This window comes from Lepidochelys olivacea, assembly GCF_965140295.1.
Source record: "Lepidochelys olivacea isolate rLepOli2 genome assembly, chromosome: 6".
Taxonomy (NCBI): domain Eukaryota; kingdom Metazoa; phylum Chordata; order Testudines; family Cheloniidae; genus Lepidochelys; species Lepidochelys olivacea.
The window spans coordinates 3466845-3486591 of NC_140416.1; the positions used below are offsets into that span (position 1 = coordinate 3466845).

General features: G+C 52.5%; 2 protein-coding genes across 2 annotated transcripts in view; one reads left to right on the forward strand and one right to left on the reverse strand.

Annotated features, from left to right (window-relative positions):
• LOC311522703 (apoptosis-associated speck-like protein containing a CARD) overlaps positions 1-19747 on the forward strand; it is a 71780-nt gene that overhangs the window by 3669 nt on the left and 48364 nt on the right. The gene's annotated exons all lie outside the window — the stretch shown is intronic.
• Positions 504-18112, reverse strand: LOC311522634 (uncharacterized protein; the record flags this gene model as incomplete). The annotated part of the gene is made up of 16 exons (XM_084632092.1): positions 504-1239; positions 2264-2305; positions 2813-2954; positions 3311-3436; positions 3935-4194; positions 4680-4903; positions 5512-5576; positions 5925-6007; positions 6496-6546; positions 7066-7128; positions 7392-7463; positions 9689-9871; positions 11964-12176; positions 12741-12803; positions 13525-13689; positions 17842-18112. The coding sequence occupies 16 exons, from the start codon at positions 18110-18112 to the stop codon at positions 983-985; spliced, it is 2280 nt and encodes a 759-aa protein (XP_084488218.1). The 3' UTR covers positions 504-982.

Sequence of the window (19747 nt, forward strand, 5' to 3'; positions counted from 1 at the left end):
GATTCTCTATGTTTTGAGCTGGGAAGGGGGACACGGGGTAAATGCTCCGTGGTATCAGAGCTGGGAACTGAACACTAGGAAACAGATGCAGATTTTGCTGGTGTGTAGAGCTCTGGATATGCTTGTTGGGAACTAACCCCACTAAACATCGCGTTGTCTACACCTCAGACTTCTGATCGTTTGCTGCTTGCTGTCTGCGTGACAAGAACCAGTGGAGTGGGAGTGTTGAGGGAAAGCCCTCTAACACCTTCCATCCTGGGACCAAACTTCCCTCAGTTCAAAGTCATTGTCTTCCAGATGTGCTTCCAGGTGTTGAGATGGGGAGTGGGGAGAGTCCCAGTGATGATGTCACTTCTCCACTTTTAGACTTTCTTCCAGCTTGATGGAAAGATCTGTGCTGTGACGTGGGGGTCAGGCAGTCCCCATGGGTCAAGCAGTTTCCATTCCGTACCTGCCTTCTCAGAGAAGTCTGTGGGATAGTGGGTTGGATGTTGACGAGCCATAATCGTCCCTCTGGCTATGGATGGCTGCTCCTTTGTTTTCAGTGAAAGGTTGGTTGTGGGTGTGCCCAACCTCACCACATATTACACTAACACATACAACAGCACTTCATAACTTCACACACAGTGTTAGCACACACAGTCCAACAGGCTGTTAATGTTCAACAGATCAAGACTTTTAAAATGATCCCTCACAAAGACATCCTTTGTACAAAACTTATAATAATTACATGACCGTGGTGAATACAGGGGTTCCAGGGTGCTGCTTTGAGGTACAGAGTGTCGCAGCCAGGAAAGATTTTAAGGAAGCAGAATGGATTACCCAGTTGGGGACACTGGGTTTAACCCAACATGGGCAGATTAGTCCAGATTTGTCAAGGAGGAGGGTCTTGCACCTTCCCCTTAAGAAGCTGGTACTGGCCCCTGTCACAAACAGGATACTGAGCTAGATGGGCCCCTGGTCTGATCCAGGGCAGCCAGTCTTATGTCCCCTTAAGCTCTCGGATGAGGAATTTCTGCTTGGCCTCCAGCACCTGGTAGAGCTGGTCCTTGCAGTCCTGGTTCCAACTCGGGAGCAGGTCGAAGAGCTTCCTCATTTTCTCCGGGTCCGTTCTCTCGGCTCGGATGCTCTGGTACTGCTCATTGTCCAGCACGGTGTTGTACAGTTTATCCAGCACGCCGTCCACCTGGCGCACCCGTTGGATCAGCTGTTCTCGGTGCTGGTCGATGAAATGTTCTTCTGAGGGGAGAGACAAAGAGAAGAGAATTGCTGTTTCTCATCATGCCATGGAACAGTCAGACCTTCTGTTTCTCTAGGGCCTTGCTCCTAATGGATTCGAAGTTTGTACAAGATTTACAAGCATCCGCTGCAAGCATCACATTACTCATTGCCACGGATTGCTCCCCCAGCACTGAAATGCAGCCACCTCTGGGGTGGAGCAAAACAGCAGTGCTCCGAAGGGATTGCTCACTGAGCTGTGAAATGCACCTGCCTCTGGGGTAGGACATGGCAGCTGTTTAGTAACAGTAGGGCACAGGGATCACTCGTGAAATGCTGAATTGCAGCTGCCTCTGGAGCGGGGAAGGACAGAGAACAGGGACTAGAATCGATCTCGCAGATAAGTGCCCCAAACAGTTTTTCTCATGATCTCTCTTTGGCTCAATGACTATTCAAGTTTTTATACCCAGTGGTACAGCTCCAACAGGAGAGACTAAGGGCTTCCTCAAAATAGACTAGAGCTTGGTGGTTAGGGTACTCTGCTGGGATGTTGGAGATCCAGGTTCAAATTCTTCCTCCAGAGTATGGATTTGAACCAAGGTCTCCCCCTCCCAGGTGAGTGCTCTAACCACTAGGTATAAGAGGAGCACCCCCACCCCTAGTTTTTGAATCTAGCCCTGCATTTCCTTTGCTTTTATTAAAAAGAGCTGAAATCAAACCATTTCAATTTCAGGTCAAATGAAACATTTAATTTGACCCGATATGAATTCCACCCCCACCCGCCCAGGTTTTTGGAGCTGCCAAAGCAAACAAGCAAATCCATTATTTGCCCTGCTCTATTCATGATCCAAAACAATCTTTCAACTTTCCAATGTGGAGAGTCCCCAGGCTCCAGAGATTTCAAGAAGAGTCGACACTCTGGGAGGATAAACAATGCTGGACACCAAATGATCACAAAGGATCGCAGGGGCTTTCACAAGCATTTTGTGTCCAGAAGTGCTGGGATCAGAGAACAGGTTTTGCGGCTCAGTGAATCCCTACTAACCTGTCTGCATTTGGGCAGATGAAACACAGACCATCACGTCTTCTGGAAGAGAGAAGGGAAGGAGAGTCAGGAGGTTGGATCCAAAGGGTTTTGATTAATGTGGCTGCTTTTGGTTATGTCCTAGCGGGGACTGTTCAATCTGATTGGCTAAATTAGTCACATTGTAATTTATGTATTTATTGCCACCAGGTTGCAGAGAAACATCCATCCATCACTAGACCCTAAAGTGCTGGTTTATTTAGCTAGCTACATCCCTGGATCCTCAAACGCTGATCTGGCTAATCTAGCTAATCCTATTTCATTGACTGCTGGTCTATCTATTCATCTGTCTATCCATCCCCATATACCCTCCATCCACAACTTTCCATCCCTCCATGTCTATATACACCATTCCATGCATGCACCCATCCATCCATCCACCCACATACACTTACCCATCCATCCCCAGACACGCCCATTCATCCCTCCATCTATATATGCACCATTCCATCTCTCCACCCATCGCCATGCACACACTTCTGTCCCCGCCTTCGGCTGGGCTGAGCCTACCTGGTCTCACCAAAGCCTTCCAGATCGGTTCCCCTTCTATCTTTTCCAACAGGCTGAGCTGCAGCCCCTCCTGCATGTCCCGGATGTAGATCTCCAGGTACGCCTGCTCCATCTTGGGGTCCAGATAACAGAACTCCAGCTCCTGATGGGAAGGGAAGACAGTCCATTAGGAATGACCCTGCCTGAGCCAGCAGACCCTCCTGAGCTCCCCCCTCCACTTCATTTCCTGCGGCGCAGCGGGGGCACGCCATGCTGGGGCACCGGGTCAGCATTGGCTGTGAGGGGAGAGCGCCTCCTACTGATCCCCTGCCCTGCTCCCTGCAGCACAGCGCCCCCTAGTGCCACTGCGAGGCACTGGGGTCAAAAATGGCTGTGAGGGGACAGTGCCCCCTACTGAGTCCCTGCCCCGCTCCCTGCAGCACAGCGCCCCCTAATGCCACATTGGGACAGAACAGAGTAAGGACTTGAGGGGCTGGTGATTTTAAGCCTGTCACTCACCTCTGGTATCACCTCAAGCTGGGATGAGCTGGATACCACACAACAGGAGCCAAATTTCAAGGGCTTGGTCCTGGAAGGCTTGTGCACACGCACCGAGGGGCATTTGGACTCATGGTCATTAACAGCCTGTAGGGCACAAGCAGAGCCATGGCTGGGGAATACAGAGCCCCATGCCCAGGTTCCTGCTGTCAGGGTCCTGCTTCCCCCTGGCCTTCCCGCACAGCCACCCACAACGAGAGGGAAAGGTTGGCTTGTGTTAAGGCCCTGGGCTGGGACCCAGGGGAGCCAGGTTCAGCCCTTGGCTCTTCCACAGACTCCCTGTATGGCCTTGGGCTAGCCACTGAATCTCCCTGGGCCTTAGTTTCCCATCTGTGAAATGGGAAGAATAATCCTCCATTGGTCTATTTAGATTCTTAACTGCTTGGGGCAGCAACTGTCTCACTTGATGTGTCAGGGCAGTGCCCGGCCCGAGGGGGGTCCCGATCTCAGCCGGGCTCTGGGCAGCGTCCAGCACAATGGATCTCCTCTGCCGCTCGGTGGGCAGTGCCCGCATGCCCTGCTATCTGCTATCCCACACTCTAGGCTGACTGGTGGCCCCGGTGTGTGCGGTCGGTTCCCGGTTACCTGTCTCAGGGAGTGGTCATTGGGGATCAGGTAGAGGTGCAGGGTTGTGTTCGCAGACCTGAGTGCCCGGTAGAGCAGTGCCAGGGTGTGGACTTTTGCCTGGCATTTAGACTGTATCTTCCTCCAGAGCACGCCCAGAGGGGAGAAACTGGGGTTCTCCAGAACGGCATGGAATGGCCTCACCCCTGTTGGCTCTTCCAGGGTCATCCGCCCGTCAACGAAATGGGCAATTCGCATCCGGGAGGCATCGACCTCTCCCCCTGGGGGTGGATTATAAAGCAAACAAAGGGGAAGCGTGGGTAGGTGAGTAGAGTGGCCAGGTGGGAGCCAGGACTCCTGGTTTCTACCCTGGCTCTGGGGAGGGGAGGGGAGTGGGGTCTCTGATGGGTTAGAGAAGGGAGGGCTAGGAGCCAGGACTCCTGGGTTCTGTCCCTGGGAGAGGAGCACAGGCTGGTGGGTGAGAGCAGGGGCTGGAGGCCAGGATTATGAAGATGAGGAGAAGCTCTATGATTAGGGCTCTGTTTCAGGCTGTGATGTAGCTAAAACCCTGATTGGTCTAAGGATTACAACTCACAGTGTCACCGTGGGTCTGACTCAGGAGATGGTGGTTATGGCTCAATATGAGTCTGGGTCGCATGGCTGGGTTTCTAGAGTGACCATTCCCATGGTGATTGCAAGCACACTGGCGACTGGGCTTGGCATTACCATGTACAGTTATTGCTACTTTGATTATTTCCGGCCGTACCCGCAAGGCACAGGAAGTGCGGGAGGTGAACGGCTGCCACGGCCCTAGCTGGTTCCACCTGGATGTTGAACAAAGGGCCGGACACCATCCATTGCTGCTTCTCAGATGCGCTCAGATGCTGATCCCAGGAGTCGTATCCGTACTGGATGGTCACGGCTGCTCTTACCTCGAACCCCAGTTCGGTTTCAGAGCAACGGAAGGAGCCTGCCTCTGGGATGTGAACCCTGCACAGCGTGGGGAGAAAAGGGTTAAACAGCACTGGCTGGAACCATCTCACGTCCTTTTCCAACTGACCCCGGGTGCCCTCACATTTATCCCCTTAACTCTGCCTTCAGCTCAGCCCTGTGCTTCGCTATCAGGGTTACTCTGTAACCAACAACTGAAGTTGGGTGACAATGAGAACAGTTGGCCCTTCTCAGACCTGTCCTCCTCCGAGGAGCAAAGGAGAGTCAGGCTAAATGAGTGGATTCATTACGTTCCTCCGCATCACATATGGGAACACTGTCTCCCCATTTGGAGAAACTGAGCCATGGGAGGAGAAATAACTCGTCCTAGGTCACTCAGTGAGGAAGTGGCAAAGTTGAGAGTAGAACCCAGATGTCCTCAGTCCCAGCTCCGCTGCTCTGACCCACTAAACCCCACTCCCTTCCTAGAGCTCTCAAGACTCCTGGTTCATTCACCCCCTGCTCTGCTCTACCCACCCACGCAAGCGTCTCTTTACATGGAGCCCACCCCATGGGATGCTGCGCACTCAGTGTGATAGGAGCTGGCCTGCGCTCCCAGACACGGCTGCAGAGAGGGGTGACACCGAACTCCCAGGACCAGCTCTCACCTGTACGTCTCCTGCTTCCTATCTGGGCCCCGAACAGTCTCAGGGTGTATTTCTTCTGGAGGATCCTAGAACACAGGAACAGGCGTTAACTCAGCCCCATTGGGGATTTCCCACTGCAGAGCTCTTTGCAGAGGGAACCTGGACAGCTGTGGCCAAGTGGTCAGCTGGGGGCTGTTTCTGTGGCCTGGGACCCTGGCAAAGTGGCTGGCAGGGGGGGACTCTGTGATCAGCTGGATTCCAGCCCCACAGTCAGTCATTCCCCAGGGGTGTTTCCCAAATGCCCAAAATGCCCCAGCCCTGAGCATTGGTGAAATTCTCAGAGGTATGGCTGAGGCGAGGGAGAGAAAGAGAGAAGGGAAGTGGTGATAGATGGACAGACAGAAAAGGATCCGAGTGATCCCACAATTCTTTACCTCCTCTCTGGGACACAAGTCACATTTGTCCTGTCCCCAGGGGTCCCTGCTGGGATCCTCACTCAGGCTGGTCTCTCCTGTGGCTGCGAGGGGGAAAGACCCTTTCACATCTCACATTCTCACAACGTTGAATAAGGAGCCCCCTTCCCCTGTGCAGAGCAATGGGACCTGGGCATTTCCATCAGCAAACTTCCCTGCAGATGGGTCTGTTCTTTGTGTCTGCCCAGCCCTGCCGCTGCCGCTGTGTAGTGTGCTGGGCTGGCAAGGCCTGTGGGAAGGGCTCTATGCTGGGTCAGAGGGTGGGGTGGGAAAGGCGGGGTCAGGGAGGGGGATCAGGGTGTAAAGGGGAGAGGACCGGGAAGGATGTGGAGCGGGTGGAATGGAGGGAGAGGAGACCCCAGAGTGATCCTGCAGACAGTGGAGATTAAACCTGATGCAGGTGCTGGGGGCAGAGACAAGGTCTGATCAGGGGACGGTCAGAGCCAAAAGTGGACATTTGGTTTCTCTCTGCTCAGTCATGAGCGAGGCCCATCAGACCACCCGCCACTGGGTCCATTTCAACCTCACTCACCGGCAGCCCCAGCCCCAGCGGAGAGAAGCAGAGTCTGTTGGCAGATGATCTCTGGGGAGGGATGAATTGTTAATAATGTCAATAACGTCATTAGCATCTATTTCCCAGGCCTCTTCCATCCCAAACTGCTTTCCAGGATACAAGTGCAGCCACCTCTGGGGTGGGACACAGCAGCTGTGTAACTGCCTCACAGCAACACTGCACAGCGATAGCATATCCAATGCTGAAACACAGCCACCTCTGGGGTGGGACAGCTGGGTGAGAGATGCACAGCATCGTCACACAGGAATCGTTCACTGAGCAGTGAAATGCAGCTGCTTCTGGGGTGGGGCGCAACAGCTTGCTAGCAGCCACACAGTGACACTGGGAGTTAGGGACAGGTGGTGAAGGAGAATCCTGAACCTACTGGACTCGGAGGCTGTGCACAGGGCCTACCTGCTTGTACAGAATTATGGTTGCCAGGAATAAGGTGGCCCCATTGGCACTGGGAGGGCCGAAGAACCTCTGGAAGTGATGGGCCAGTGTGTATGGTAGAAGCGAAGGAGCAGAGCTGTGATCGGTGCCACTCACCTTCAACCTCAGCTGTCCCTGCCTCCGAACTAGGGTTGGGCTCAGTCTCGTTATCCAAAGATCCTGCAGGGCAAAACAGAGGGAAAGGGCCAAAACGCTGAAAAAATTAAGCCACATTCTGACCTCAGTGACCGTGGTGTAAATCTGGAGTGACCCCACTGGTGTCAATGGAGTCTGGGCCAGATTCTGATCTCGCTGACCCCAGCTTCCCTTAGGGAAAAACCCAGCAGGACTGCAGTGAGACACAGCCCCGGCGCTGTCACTGTCCACCCTGCAGCGAGTTCCCATCGGGCCCATTCCATCCCTCTGGGCAATTCCGGGCTCACCTGCTGATGCCACTGCTGGGTTTTCACCAAAGGAAATTAAATCATGAAGAGCTGGCGTGTGACTTGCACGTCCTATGGGTGAGAGAGACCAGGATTAGTACCAGCTGTTCATCAGCAGAGCTCAATGATTTCACTGCTTAGATTGCCAGCACTCTGGGTGTGGGACTTGTCTTTTTGTTCTGTGTCCATACACAATGGGATCCTGAGCCAGGAGTACGGCTCCAAGGAGCCAGGATAATACCAATAACAAACAACATCGGTAGAGCTCGGGAGGGGGAATGACAGAAATAGATCAATTCCCCGCCCCACACACTTTTCTTCATGAAATTAATAGGCAGCAGGTTTAAAACAAAGAAAGGGAAGTATTTTTTCACACAGTGCACAGTCAACCTGTGGAACTCCTTGCCAGAGGATGGTGTGAAGGCCAAGACCATAACAGGGTTCAAAAAAGAACTAGATAAGTTCATGGAGGATAGCTCCATCAATGGCTATTGGGCAGGGAGCGTGGCCCTAGCCTGTTAGCCAGAGGCCGGGAATGGGTGACGGCATGGATCACTTGATGATTCCCTGTTCTGTTCATTCCCTCTGGGGCACCTGGCATTGGCCAATGTCGGCAGACAGGATACTGGGCTAAATGGACCTTTGGTCTGACCCAGTCTGGCCGTTCTTATGATCTTATGTTCATCTTATGAACTTTGACACGTTTTATCCAGCAGGGCTTCTAGCACTCACGATGATCCTGACCCCGTGGTCAACCCAGTTTGGTTGAAAACCAGAAAAAAGCTATAATGAGAAGAGCTTTTCTGATGCAACGTTTTTCTGTCGAGCGATGCCCTTTCATTGGAACTGAAATTGTGCAGATTTTGGCATCTTTTTAAAAGGAGGACGTGGAGGAAGAGGAAGAGGAAGAGGCTGAGGTCTGAGTTTCAAGCAAAATTTCCATCAAGGGAGGTTTGGCACAAGATTTTGGATTTGGTTTCAATTTGGAACGAAAATCAAGGGTCAGCCTCATGCAGAAGTTCACAAAATGGAAATTCCAAATTTTCAGCCGGTTCTCATGATGGCTTAAAAAAAATTTTTCTGGCCAAAATGCCAACTCAATTTTTAAATCTGAAATCTGAAAAATTCCGATCAAGCTTTAGCTGGGTGATTAAAGCAGTGGCTCTCAACATTTCCAGACGACGGTACCCCTTTCAGGCGTCTGATTTGTCTTGGGTACCCCCAAGTCTCACCTCACTTAAAAACGACTTCCTTACAAAATCAGACATAACAATACAAAGGTGTCAGCCACTGTTACTGAAAAATTACGGACTTTCTCATTTTTACCATATGATTATAAAATACATCAATTGGGGGAATCCAGCCAGGGTCGAACATGTATCAGTCAGATTCCACTGACAACAGGACTGGTGGTGACCAGGCTTGGGAGTAACGGTGGCTACATGTGAGGGGATATGATGTTATCTGATTGAAGTACGAACTGGGGACACTGGTTTTAAGAACACTTATCCCTATAAGGAGTGCGGCTGGTGGTGACGCAGGGAACTGGAGTATCTGAGGGAATTGCTCCTCTAACTTCTTGATAGCCAGTGTGGTGAGACAGAAGTTCTTTTTGTGGGCTGGTCTGGTGTATCTTATAAGTGGAGGACCACCAGGCTTGGGCTGTGACTGCCCTGTTTCTTGGCAGTTCGTCCTGAATTGGATACTCTCAGTAATGTCCCACTAGAGCACATCTGTTTACCGGGGGCCATTTCTGTCTTCAGAGCTGAGCCCGGCCCCTTCATCTGCTCCCAGGATGGGAGGGGGAATCTATGCCTTTAAAGGGGAGCCCTCCAAAGCCCATTTGGCTGGAGGGACCTTGTGCCCCAGACATACGCGCTGACTCCGTGGGTGCTCCGGGGTTGGCGCCCCCATGGAAAAAAATGCGCCCACTATCCCACCAATCAGCTCTTCCTCTCCCTCCCAGCGCCTCCTGTCCGCTGCTGATCAGCTGGACCAGAGGAAATCCCCGCTGCTTGTCATGGGGTGGTGGCTGGAGAGATGGGGAGTTCACTGATCTGGAGGCCCTGTGCCCAGCTGGGTCACTCTGGAGGCAGAGGGAGAAGAGGAGTTGGCTTAGCTGTCTGTGAGGTGGTGTCCAGCCCTCGGGGATCCCACCCCCTTTGTCACCGCTTCACCTGCAGATGCAGTCACAAGACACCCAGCGCATGCCCCTAGGGAGCTGGGACTAGAATGACCAGCTAGTCTGGTATCCCACCCCGGGGAGCTCCCTCCCAGTAACTTCTTTCCCAACACACCTGGCCCCCCACCGAGTGCCTCCAGCACAGGGGGAACGGGACCCCCGGTCTTTTTCTTCCCCGACATCAGTGTGACTTCTCCCATGGCCCCAGCCGGCAGGGCAGGAGGTTCCTGAGGGACACTGCCATAAACAGACTCCTCCTGGGGATGATGCACAGTGCTCTGGGAGCGTTGTGGGAAGGCTGCTTCCATAGCAGGGTCCAGGCAGAGAAAGAGAGAGAATCATAGAATCATAGAATCATAGAATATCAGGGTTGGAAGGGACCTCAGGAGGTCATCTAGTCCAACCCGCTGCTCAAAAGCAGGACCCATCCCCAATTAAATCATCCCAGCCAGGGCTTTGTCAAGCCTGACCTTAAAAACTTCTAAGGAAGGAGATTCCACCACCTCCCTAGGTAACGCATTCCAGTGTTTCACCACCCTCCTAGTGAAAAAGTTTTTCCTAATAACCAACCTAACCCTCCCCCACTGCAACTTGAGACCATTACTCCTTGTTCTGTCATCAGCTACCACTGAGAACAGTCTAGATCCATCCTCTTTGGAACCCCCTTTCAGGTACTTGAAAGCAGCTATCAAATCCCCCCTCATTCTTCTCTTCTGCAGGCTAAACAATCCCAGCTCCCTCAGCCTCTCCTCATAAATCATGTGTTCCAGACCCCTAATCATTTTTGTTGCCCTTCGCTGGACTCTTTCCAATTTATCCACATCCTTCTTGTAGTGTGGGGCCCAAAACTGGACCCAGTACTCCAGATGAGGCCTCACCAGTGTCGAATAGAGGGGGACGATCATGTCCCTCGATCTGCTCGCTATGCCCCTACTTATACATCCCAAAATGCCATTGGCCTTCTTGGCAACAAGGGCACACTGCTGACTCATATCCAGCTTCTCGTCCACTGTCACCCCTAGGTCCTTTTCCGCAGAACTGCTGCCTAGCCATTCGGTCCCTAGTCTGTAGCTGTGCATTGGGTTCTTCCGTCCTAAGTGCAGGACCCTGCACTTATCCTTATTGAACCTCATCAGATTTCTTTTGGCCCAATCCTCCAATTTGTCTAGGTCCCTCTGTATTCTATCCGTGCCCTCCAGCATGTCTACCACTCCTCCCAGTTTAGTATCATCCGCAAATTTGCTGAGAGTGCAATCCACACCATCCTCCAGATCATTTATGAAGATATTGAACAAAACCGGCCCCAGGACCAACCCCTGGGGCACTCCACCTGACACCGGCTGCCAACTAGACATGGAGCCATTGATCACTACCCGTTGAGCCCGACAATCTAGCCAACTTTCTACCCACCTTATAGTGCATTCATCCAGCCCATACTTCTTTAACTTGCTGACAAGAATACTGTGGGAGACCGTGTCAAAAACTTTGCTAAAGTCAAGATACAATACATCCACTGCTTTCCCTTCATCCACAGAACCAGTAATCTCATCATAGAAGGCGATTAGATTAGTCAGGCATGACCTTCCCTTGGTGAATCCATGCTGACTGTTCCTGATCACTTTCCTCTCAGAGTTAGAAAAGCATCAAAGAATGGGCCCATCTAGCCCAGCATCCCGACTCCTCCCTGCTACCCTGGGTCAGACCCATGGGCCCATCCAGCCCTCTGCATCAGAGCAATGGGCCCATGTCTCCTGGTTGCCCCTGCCAAGATCCAGCGAGTCCCACCCTGGGATGCTCGCTGCCCAGATGCTGCTTTTCCAGCACAGCCTCCAACCAGCCCTAGAGCTCTTTCCACGATGTCCAGCCCTGCGTGTCGATTTCCAGGCCACCAGCCGCAGCCGGCGGGGACATCCCCATGAGCTTTTATAATGGGTCATTCCCTCCTCCCCCTCATTCTCCCTCTCAGTCTCCTCCCCCAGCTCCCCATTCTCCTCCGCCTGGGGACTGGACCCACCTCTCTGGTTGTACAAGGGGTCCAGGTCTGTAGCTGGGCTGAGAGAGAATGAGAGCCTCAAGCAAATAACCCCTTCTAGACTGCTATCCCTCCCCCTGCCCTCCTGGATTAGACCAGCGGGCCCATCTAGCTCAGTATGCCATCTCCTGCCCCCGCAAACTTCCTGCTGTCCTGGCTTGGGGGGGGGGCGGGCGCATGACGGCTGCTGAGAAGGCACACAGCGATGCCACACAGTACTGAAAAGCGGCCTTCTCTGGGGTGCGGCACAGCAGCTGGCTAACAGCCGCCCAGTGACAGGGCACCGATAGGAGTTTGGGACAGGAAGTGAATGAGAATCCTGAGCCAGGAAAACAGTGTCCTGGCCAGCTGCACTCACTGCCTGTGAAGGCCTGATGCGGCTTCGCCTTCTTGCCCTGCAACTTCCTTATCCACCGCGAAGGTTTAGGTAAACTCAGGCCAGGGAAGACGACCTTCATCATCACTGTTCTCCCTGAAAACCTGCTCCCCTCAGGCGGCATCAACCCCATATCCCGCAGCACGTTGACGTCCTCAGAGGGCTGTGAGACAGGGCCCTGTTCCCTCATGGGGCCTGGAGGGAGACATAGAGGGAGCGCGTCACACACACAGCCCAATACCTGCCCCCCACCCCTGACTAATGGCCCACCTAGCCTGGGTTCCCACCCCCTCCCTGCTGCCCCGGATCAGACCCCTTGGCCCATCTAGCCTCATATCTCCTCCCCCCCCCCCGCTGTCTCGATTCGGCGGGGTGTGATGGCTGTTGAGAAGACACGCAGCAAAGCCACCCAGCATTGAAAAGCAGCTGCCTCCAAGGTGGGGCAGCTGGTTAACAGCCGCACAGCCATGGTGCGCAGGGATCGCTCACCTGCTGCTGAAATGCAGCCACCTCTGGGGTGGGGCGCAGCAGCTGGCAAACTGCTGCACAGTGACAGGGCACAGCTTGGAGTTTGGGACAGGATGTGAACGAGAATCCTGCATCAAGGAGATTTCAGGCCGTACATAGGCCTGGTTACTTGTATAGAGTTGTGGTTGCCAGGAGTAAGGTGGCCCCAATAGTACCTGAAGGCAAACACACTTTTTGGGTCAGTGTGTATGTTAGGCAGACAGAAGCTGAGCTGTTGTCAGTGCTACCCACCTCCTGCCGCCTCTGTCCCTGTACTAGACCCAGAGGTGGATTGAGTCTCTTCACTAAAGGATCCTGAGAAGAAAAACCAAACGTAACTGAACATCTACTGAAAAATGTGAGCCAAATTGTGATAGCAGTGACCCTGATGTGAATCTGGAGTGACTCCACTTTCAGCAATTGAGTCAGGGTTAGATTCTGATCTTGATGGCCTCGGGTAACTCTGGAAGGATCTGGTCCCAAGCAGGCAGGGCTAGGTGGGCATTGCCGGGTCCTCACCCCCTTTCCCAGTCGCTACTGCAGGGCAGTCTGTGTCTCTCTCCCTGGCCCATGGGGGCGCACCCGCCCCCCCACCAGCGCCTCCACCTGGTTCCCCGCAGCTAACTGATTGGCACCATCGGCTCGGTCGTCTAGGCGCTGATGCGGTTGCCTACAGACATCACTTTACAGCTGGTCAGGAATTTTTCCATGAGACCCTTTTTTCCCAGTGACAATAAAGCCTTGTTTGTTATGAGAACTGCCAGGTTTTCCGGTTCAAACCATTGTTCCATTTCCAAATCTTAGCTAATTAGACTTTCGAAAAAAGGAGGTGGGAACCACCCACCCGAACAGCAAGAGAAGTCGAAACCAACCTGAAATGTCCTGAGGGACCTGAACTGAAAAGTGTTTAGTTTTTCACTTTGCCGAAATATTTGAGATTTTGCTGTCTCATCCCGATCAGGGATGGGAAAGCTTACTTGAAGGCTTGAAAATTTCCACGGGGTGGGAAAACCGTGCACTGGCCAGCTGCACTCACCGCCTGGGGAGGCTTGATGCTGCTTCCCCTTCTTGCCCGTCAGCTTGCTGAGCCACTCCCGAGGCAGAGGCCGGCTGGGCAAGGATTTTTGTTTTTTCCTCTGAAGCACTGAAAGACTGCTCCCCAGCTGCTCATCCGTGACCTCGGAGAGGTGTGACACAGAGCCTACAAAGAGTCCAAGAGGATGCGTGTCATACACAGGGCCCAGTTCGGGTGACCAGATGTCCCGCTTTTATCGGGACAGTCCCGGTTTTTGGGTCTTTTCCTTATATAGGCTCCTATTACCCCCCGCCCCCGTCCTGATTTTTCACACTTGCTGTCTGGTCACCCTAGGCCCAGTACTTGTCCCCCTATGCACCCTGAGGCCTTACTGGCCCCTTAACTAATGGGCCCATCTAGCCTGGGTTTCTGCTCCCTCCCTGCTGCTCCAGGTCAGAGCTACAGGCCCATCTAGTGTAGTATCCAACCCCGTCCCTCCCTCCCCCACATACTTCCTGCTGTCTTGCTTTGGTGGGATATGACAGCTGCTTAGAAGACACACAGCGATGCTAAACAGCATTAGAAATTAGCTATCGCTGAGGCGAGGCTGCTGGTTAACAGCCACACAGCGACGGTGCACATGAATCACTCGTCTGCTGTTGAAATGCAGCCACCTCTGGGGTGGGGCACAACAGCTGGCTAACAGCCGCACGGTGACAATGCACAGATTGGAGTTTGGGAGAGGATGTGAGTGAGAATCTGCAATCAAGTAGATTTCAGGCTGTACACAGGCCTAGTTACTTGTACAGATTGTGGTGGCCAGGAATAGCACTGGGAAGGGGGACACATTTTTGCTGCAGTGGGCCAGTGCGTATGTTAGACAGAGAGAAGCAGCACTCCCCTGCGGCCGCTGTGTGTGCAGCAGAACTAGGGGTGGATTCAGCTTCTCCACTGGTTAATCCTGGAAAGAAAAACAAAATGGGACTGACATTCTGAAAAATGTGAGCCAACTTCTGATCTCAGTGACCCCCGGTGTGAATCTGGAGTGAGCCTCCTGATGCCAATGGAGACAAGACTGGCCTGGATTCTGATCTCAGTCACCACTGTGTAAATGTGCCGAGTGGAGGTTGCAGGGGGTGATGGTGGGGATAGGGACGAGGTTGCATTGGGCAGGTGGGTGGGTTGTGGTGGGCAGAGTGCAGGTGATGGGGTGGGTTGTGGTGGGCAGAGTGCAGGTCACATGGGGTGGGTTGTGGTGGGCAGAGTGCAGGTCACATGGGGTGATGGGTGGTGCGGGGCAGAGTGGACATTGTACGGCATTACACAGCTCTGGTGGGATACGTGTCATGACTGGAATACTGTAATAGTGGGGTCTAGCTTGTTCAGGAAGGCCAGGCAGAGAAAACAGGAAGACAGGGTTCCATTGTATATCAAGAGTGTATACACTTGTTCTGAAGTCCCGAAGGAAATGAGAGGCAGAGCAGCTGAAAGTCTCTGGTCAAGATAAAAGGGGTATAGAGTAGGGGTGATGTAGGGGGTCTTCTATAGACCCCCAAATTTGCGGATGAGGCATTTCCAGAACAAATAACAGAAATACCCAAAATACAGGACCTGGTAGTAATGGGAGACTTTGAACTCCCCGGCCAGCTGTTGGAAAAGTAATGCGGCAAAACACAAGCTGTCCAATAAATTCTTGGCATGTATTGGGGAAACTTTCTGATTCAGAAAGTAGAGGAAGAAACCAAGGGGACAACCGTTTGAGACTTGATTCTGTCCAACCAGGAGGAATTGGTTGCGAATCTGAAGGTGGAAGGCAATTTGGGTAAAAGCAGTCGTGAAAGGATAGATGTCACGATCCTAAGGAAAGGAAGGAGCGAGAGCAGCAGAATGAGGGCAATGGACTTCAAAAAAGCTGACCAACAAACTCAGAGAACTGGTAGTTGAGGTCCCCTGGGAAGAGAATCTAAGAGAAAAAGGAGTTCAGAAGAGCTGGCAGCTTCCCAAGGAGAACGTATTAAAGGTACAACTATCACAATGAAAAGAAGAGAGATGAAGAATAATAACAGACCATTATGGCTTCAGCAGGAGGACTTGAATGACCTGAAAATCAAAAAGGAATCCCACAGAAAGGAGACATGTGGACGAATTGCTACAGAGGAGCACAAGCATGCAGGGAAACAATCAGAAAGGCTAAGGCACAAAATAAGTCACACCTGGCAAGGGACATAAAAGGCAGAAAGAAGAGGTTCTTAAGAAAGACGAAGGAAAGTGTAGGTCCTCCCATCAGTGGGGAAGGAGAGCTAATAATGGATGGCATAAAAAAGAGTGAGATGTTTAATGTCTCTTTTGCTTCAGTTTTCACTAAAAGAGGTTAATGGTGACCAGATACTTAACGCAATTAATATTAACAGCAAGGGGAAATGACCACAAGCCCAAATAGGGAAGGAAGCACTTAAAGAATAGCTAGATAAGTTAGAGGTTTTCAAGTCAGCAAGGCCTGATGAAATTCATCCTAGGGTGCTTAAGGAACCAGCTGAAGCAATCTTGGGACCATCAGCAATTATCTTTGAGATACGCAGATGACAGGTAAGGTTCCAGAGGACCGAAAAAGGCCAAACGTAATACCTGCCTTTAAAAAGAGGAGCAAAGGGGACCTGGGAAATTATAGAATTCTGCTACCTAGAAAGAGACGGGAACAAATGATTAAACAGTTGGTTTATAAGCCCTGGAGGACAACAGGGTTATAAGGACTAGCCAGCAGGGATTTTTCAAAAACAAATCATGCCAAACCAGCCAAACTTCCTTCTTTGACAATATTACTGGCCTAATGGCTGTGGGGGAAACAGGCAGCCATGATATATCTTGTTTTTAGTACATCCTTTGATAAGGTCCACATGACATCCTCATAAACGAACTAGGGCTAGAGGAAACAAATATAAAGTGAATGCACAACTGGTTGAAAGCCCGTACTCAAAGAGTAGCTATGAGTGGTTCACTGTCAAACTGGGAGAATGTATCTAGCGGGGTCCTGCTGGGGTCTGTCCTGGGTCCTGTTCACAATTTTCATTAATGACTTGGATGATGGAGTGGGGAGATGCTTATAAAATTTGCAGATGACCTCAAGCTGTGAGGGGTTGCAAGCACTTTGGAGCACAGGATTAGAATTAAGAAGGGTCTTGACAAATTGGTCTGAAAGCAATAAGATGAAACTCAATGAAGACAAGTGCAAAGAAGTACACTTTGGAGGGAAAAGCCAAATGCACAACTTCAAAATGGGGAATAACTGGCTGAGGTGTCGTACTGCTGAAAAGGATCGGGCAAGTTATAGTGGGTCACAAATTGAATATGAGTCAACACTGTGATGCAGCTGTGAAAAAGGCGAATATTCTGGGGTGTATTAACTGGAGTGTTGTATATAAAACATGGAAGATAATTGTCCTGCTCTACTCAGCCCTGATGGGGTCTCAGCTGGAGCACTGTGTTCAATTCTGGATGCCATACTTTAGGAAAGATTAAGATAATTTGGAGAGAGTGCATGAGAGAGCAACAAAAATGATCAAAGGTTTAGGAAACTTGACCTACAAAGAAAGTTTAGAAAACCAGGCATGTTTAGTCTTGAGAAAAGAAGGCAGAGGGGGGACCAGATTACAGTCTTCAAAAGATGTTCAGGGCTTTTATAAAGAGGACAGGGATCAATGGTTCTCCATGTCCACCAAAGGCAGGACAAGAAGTAACTGGCTTAATCTGCTGCCAGTGAGATGTAGGTTAGATATTAGGAAAATCTGTCTAACTCTCAAGGTAGCTAAGCTTTGGACCAGGCTTCCAAGGGGGGTTGTGGAGTCCCCATCACTGAAGGGTTTTAAGAACAGGTTGGACAAACACCTGTCAGGGATGGTCCAGGTTTACTTGGTCCCACCTCGGTGCAGGGGGCTGGACATGATGACCTCTCATAGTCCCTTCCACCCTGAAACTTCTGTGATTCTCTGTGGTGATGGGAGGTATGGGGCAGAGAGGGGCGTGGTCCAGGACAATGGCATGGGGGATGGGACAGAGACAAGGTTGTTGGGGACAGCGGTTCATTTCCAGGGGCAGCCCTAGCCTCTGCTGCCAGCTATCCTTGGGACAGTGGATTGGGGAGGGCGGGGCACGGTAGTTGGGCAGCAGGATGTGCCAGTTTGGGGTGATGCAATGGGAAGGCCGGGCAGGGAGCGGGGACTGGATCAGGGATGGGATTGTCCCGTGACTCTGTTCCCAGTCGCTAGCGCGGATAGCTGGGGGAAGACGCAAGAGGCACTGGGGGATCCACTGGGCCCGGTCTCCTCCTGCCTGGTAACTCACCAGCTGCCCTTGAGACTTCCATTGCAGCTTGTTCTGCACTGCATAAAGTCTGGGCAAGCAAAGCCAGCTGCAGCCCATACTCCTCCCCATAGTAGCTGATCAGCAGCTCGGCCAGGGCCCCCGGATCGGCTCCCTCCAGGAGGGCCTGGGGGATGCGCTGGTATCCCTCCTTCAGTGGTACTTTGCTCAGCTTCTCTTTCCATCTCCGGAGCTCGTCCTTCCCCAGCCCTGCCAGGGTCTGCAGCAGGTGCTGTCTCCCCGTCCCCTCCATGCTCCCTCGGAGGGCAGCGGACCCAAGCAGAGAAAGAATCAGGAAGCTGCATCAGGCAGGGCTGGAAGTGATTGCTCCACCTTAACCAACCCCGTTGCCACACGCCTCCCTCCTCCCGCCTGTTCCGCTCTCTGCTTCCCCGCAGCACAGCCTGGCGGCTCCGCTCCGCTCCCGCCAGCCGGGGAGGGAGGCCGCAGCCCCCTGTGCGCACGCCTGATGTGGTCTGTCCAGAAATTAGGGCTCTCCCTTGCCCACGCTGCCTGCCAGCGGCGATAGCAGCTTGAACCAGCACGAGGAACCGAGCCTAAAGGGAAAGCAGATTTCGGACAGGATTCAGTTACGCCGGGTTCAATAAGCTCCGAATCCTGCTGTGACTCCATTGACATCAGTGGGGTCACTCCAGATTTACATTGGAGGCTGCACAGTTACAGAAGAAGGACAAATTCTTACCCTGGACAGCAATAGACAAAGGATTATCGTCTCCAGTGTACAGATGGGGAAACTGAGGCATCTGGAAATTCCCAGGTGCTAAGTGGGCTGGTTCTGGGATACCAAGATGACCCCCAGTTCTGGGATTTCCACCATCCTTGGATTTAGCTACTGCAAGGGTGAAGATCGTCTGTGCCCGGGGAGGGGCCTTCTCAGGCCCCAGACTGTGGAACTCACTGCCCCTGGAACGAATTGCTAGCACCTCCCCTCTCCCCCTCACTGCCCTACAGCCCGAGTGCGCAGGGAACGAACTCCTGCGGTCTTCACTGACAATTTCACATCATTAGGGCCCTACCAAATTCCCGGTCCATTTTGGTCAGTTTCACACTCATAGGATTTTAAAAATAGTAAAATTCATTATTTCAGCTCTTTAAATCTGAGGTTTCTCGGTGTTGTAATTGCAGGGGTCCTGACCCAAGAGGAGGTTGTGGTCGGGGGGTGGGGGGGTTGCAAGGTTATTGTAATGGGGGTCATGGTATCGCCACCCTTACTTCTGCGCGGCTGCTGGCGGCGGCGCTGCCTTCAGAGCTGGGCGGCGGGACGGCGGCGGCTGCCGGCCGGGATCCTGGCTCCGAAGGCAGCACCGCGGCCAGCAGCCGCGCAGAAGTGAGCGTGGCACGGTCTGGTCTTGCCCCCCTTCCGTCTGCGCTGCTGCCTTCGGAGCCGGGCGCCCCGCCAGCCGTCGCCGCTCTCCGGCCGCCCAGCTCTGAAGGCAGCGCAGAAGTAAAGACGGCAACACTGCAACTGCCCTGCAATAACCTTGTGACCCCCCCTCCCGCGACCCTTTATTGCGTCGTGACCCCCCCCCCGTTTGAAAATGCTGGTCTCCCCTGTGAAAGCTGGATATGGTAGAGGGTAAAAGTAGACACGAGACCAGTTTTCGTGGCGAGACCAGATTTCACGGTCCACGATGCGTTTTTCACGGCCGCGAATTTGGTACACGTTGCCCATTCACGAATAAATACAACAGCCCCAGGGACTCATCCCTGTGCCGCTTGGAGGGCAGGAAGCCACCACTGACAGATGAGAGCAACTTTATTTTTTCTTCAAGAGAGGGCGGGGCTAAGGGACCATGTTGAGGGGGTTTGGCCTTGTAGCTCCTCCCCTTGCTTTCTGAGCACCAGTGACTCAGCTTCCTGCTCTTGT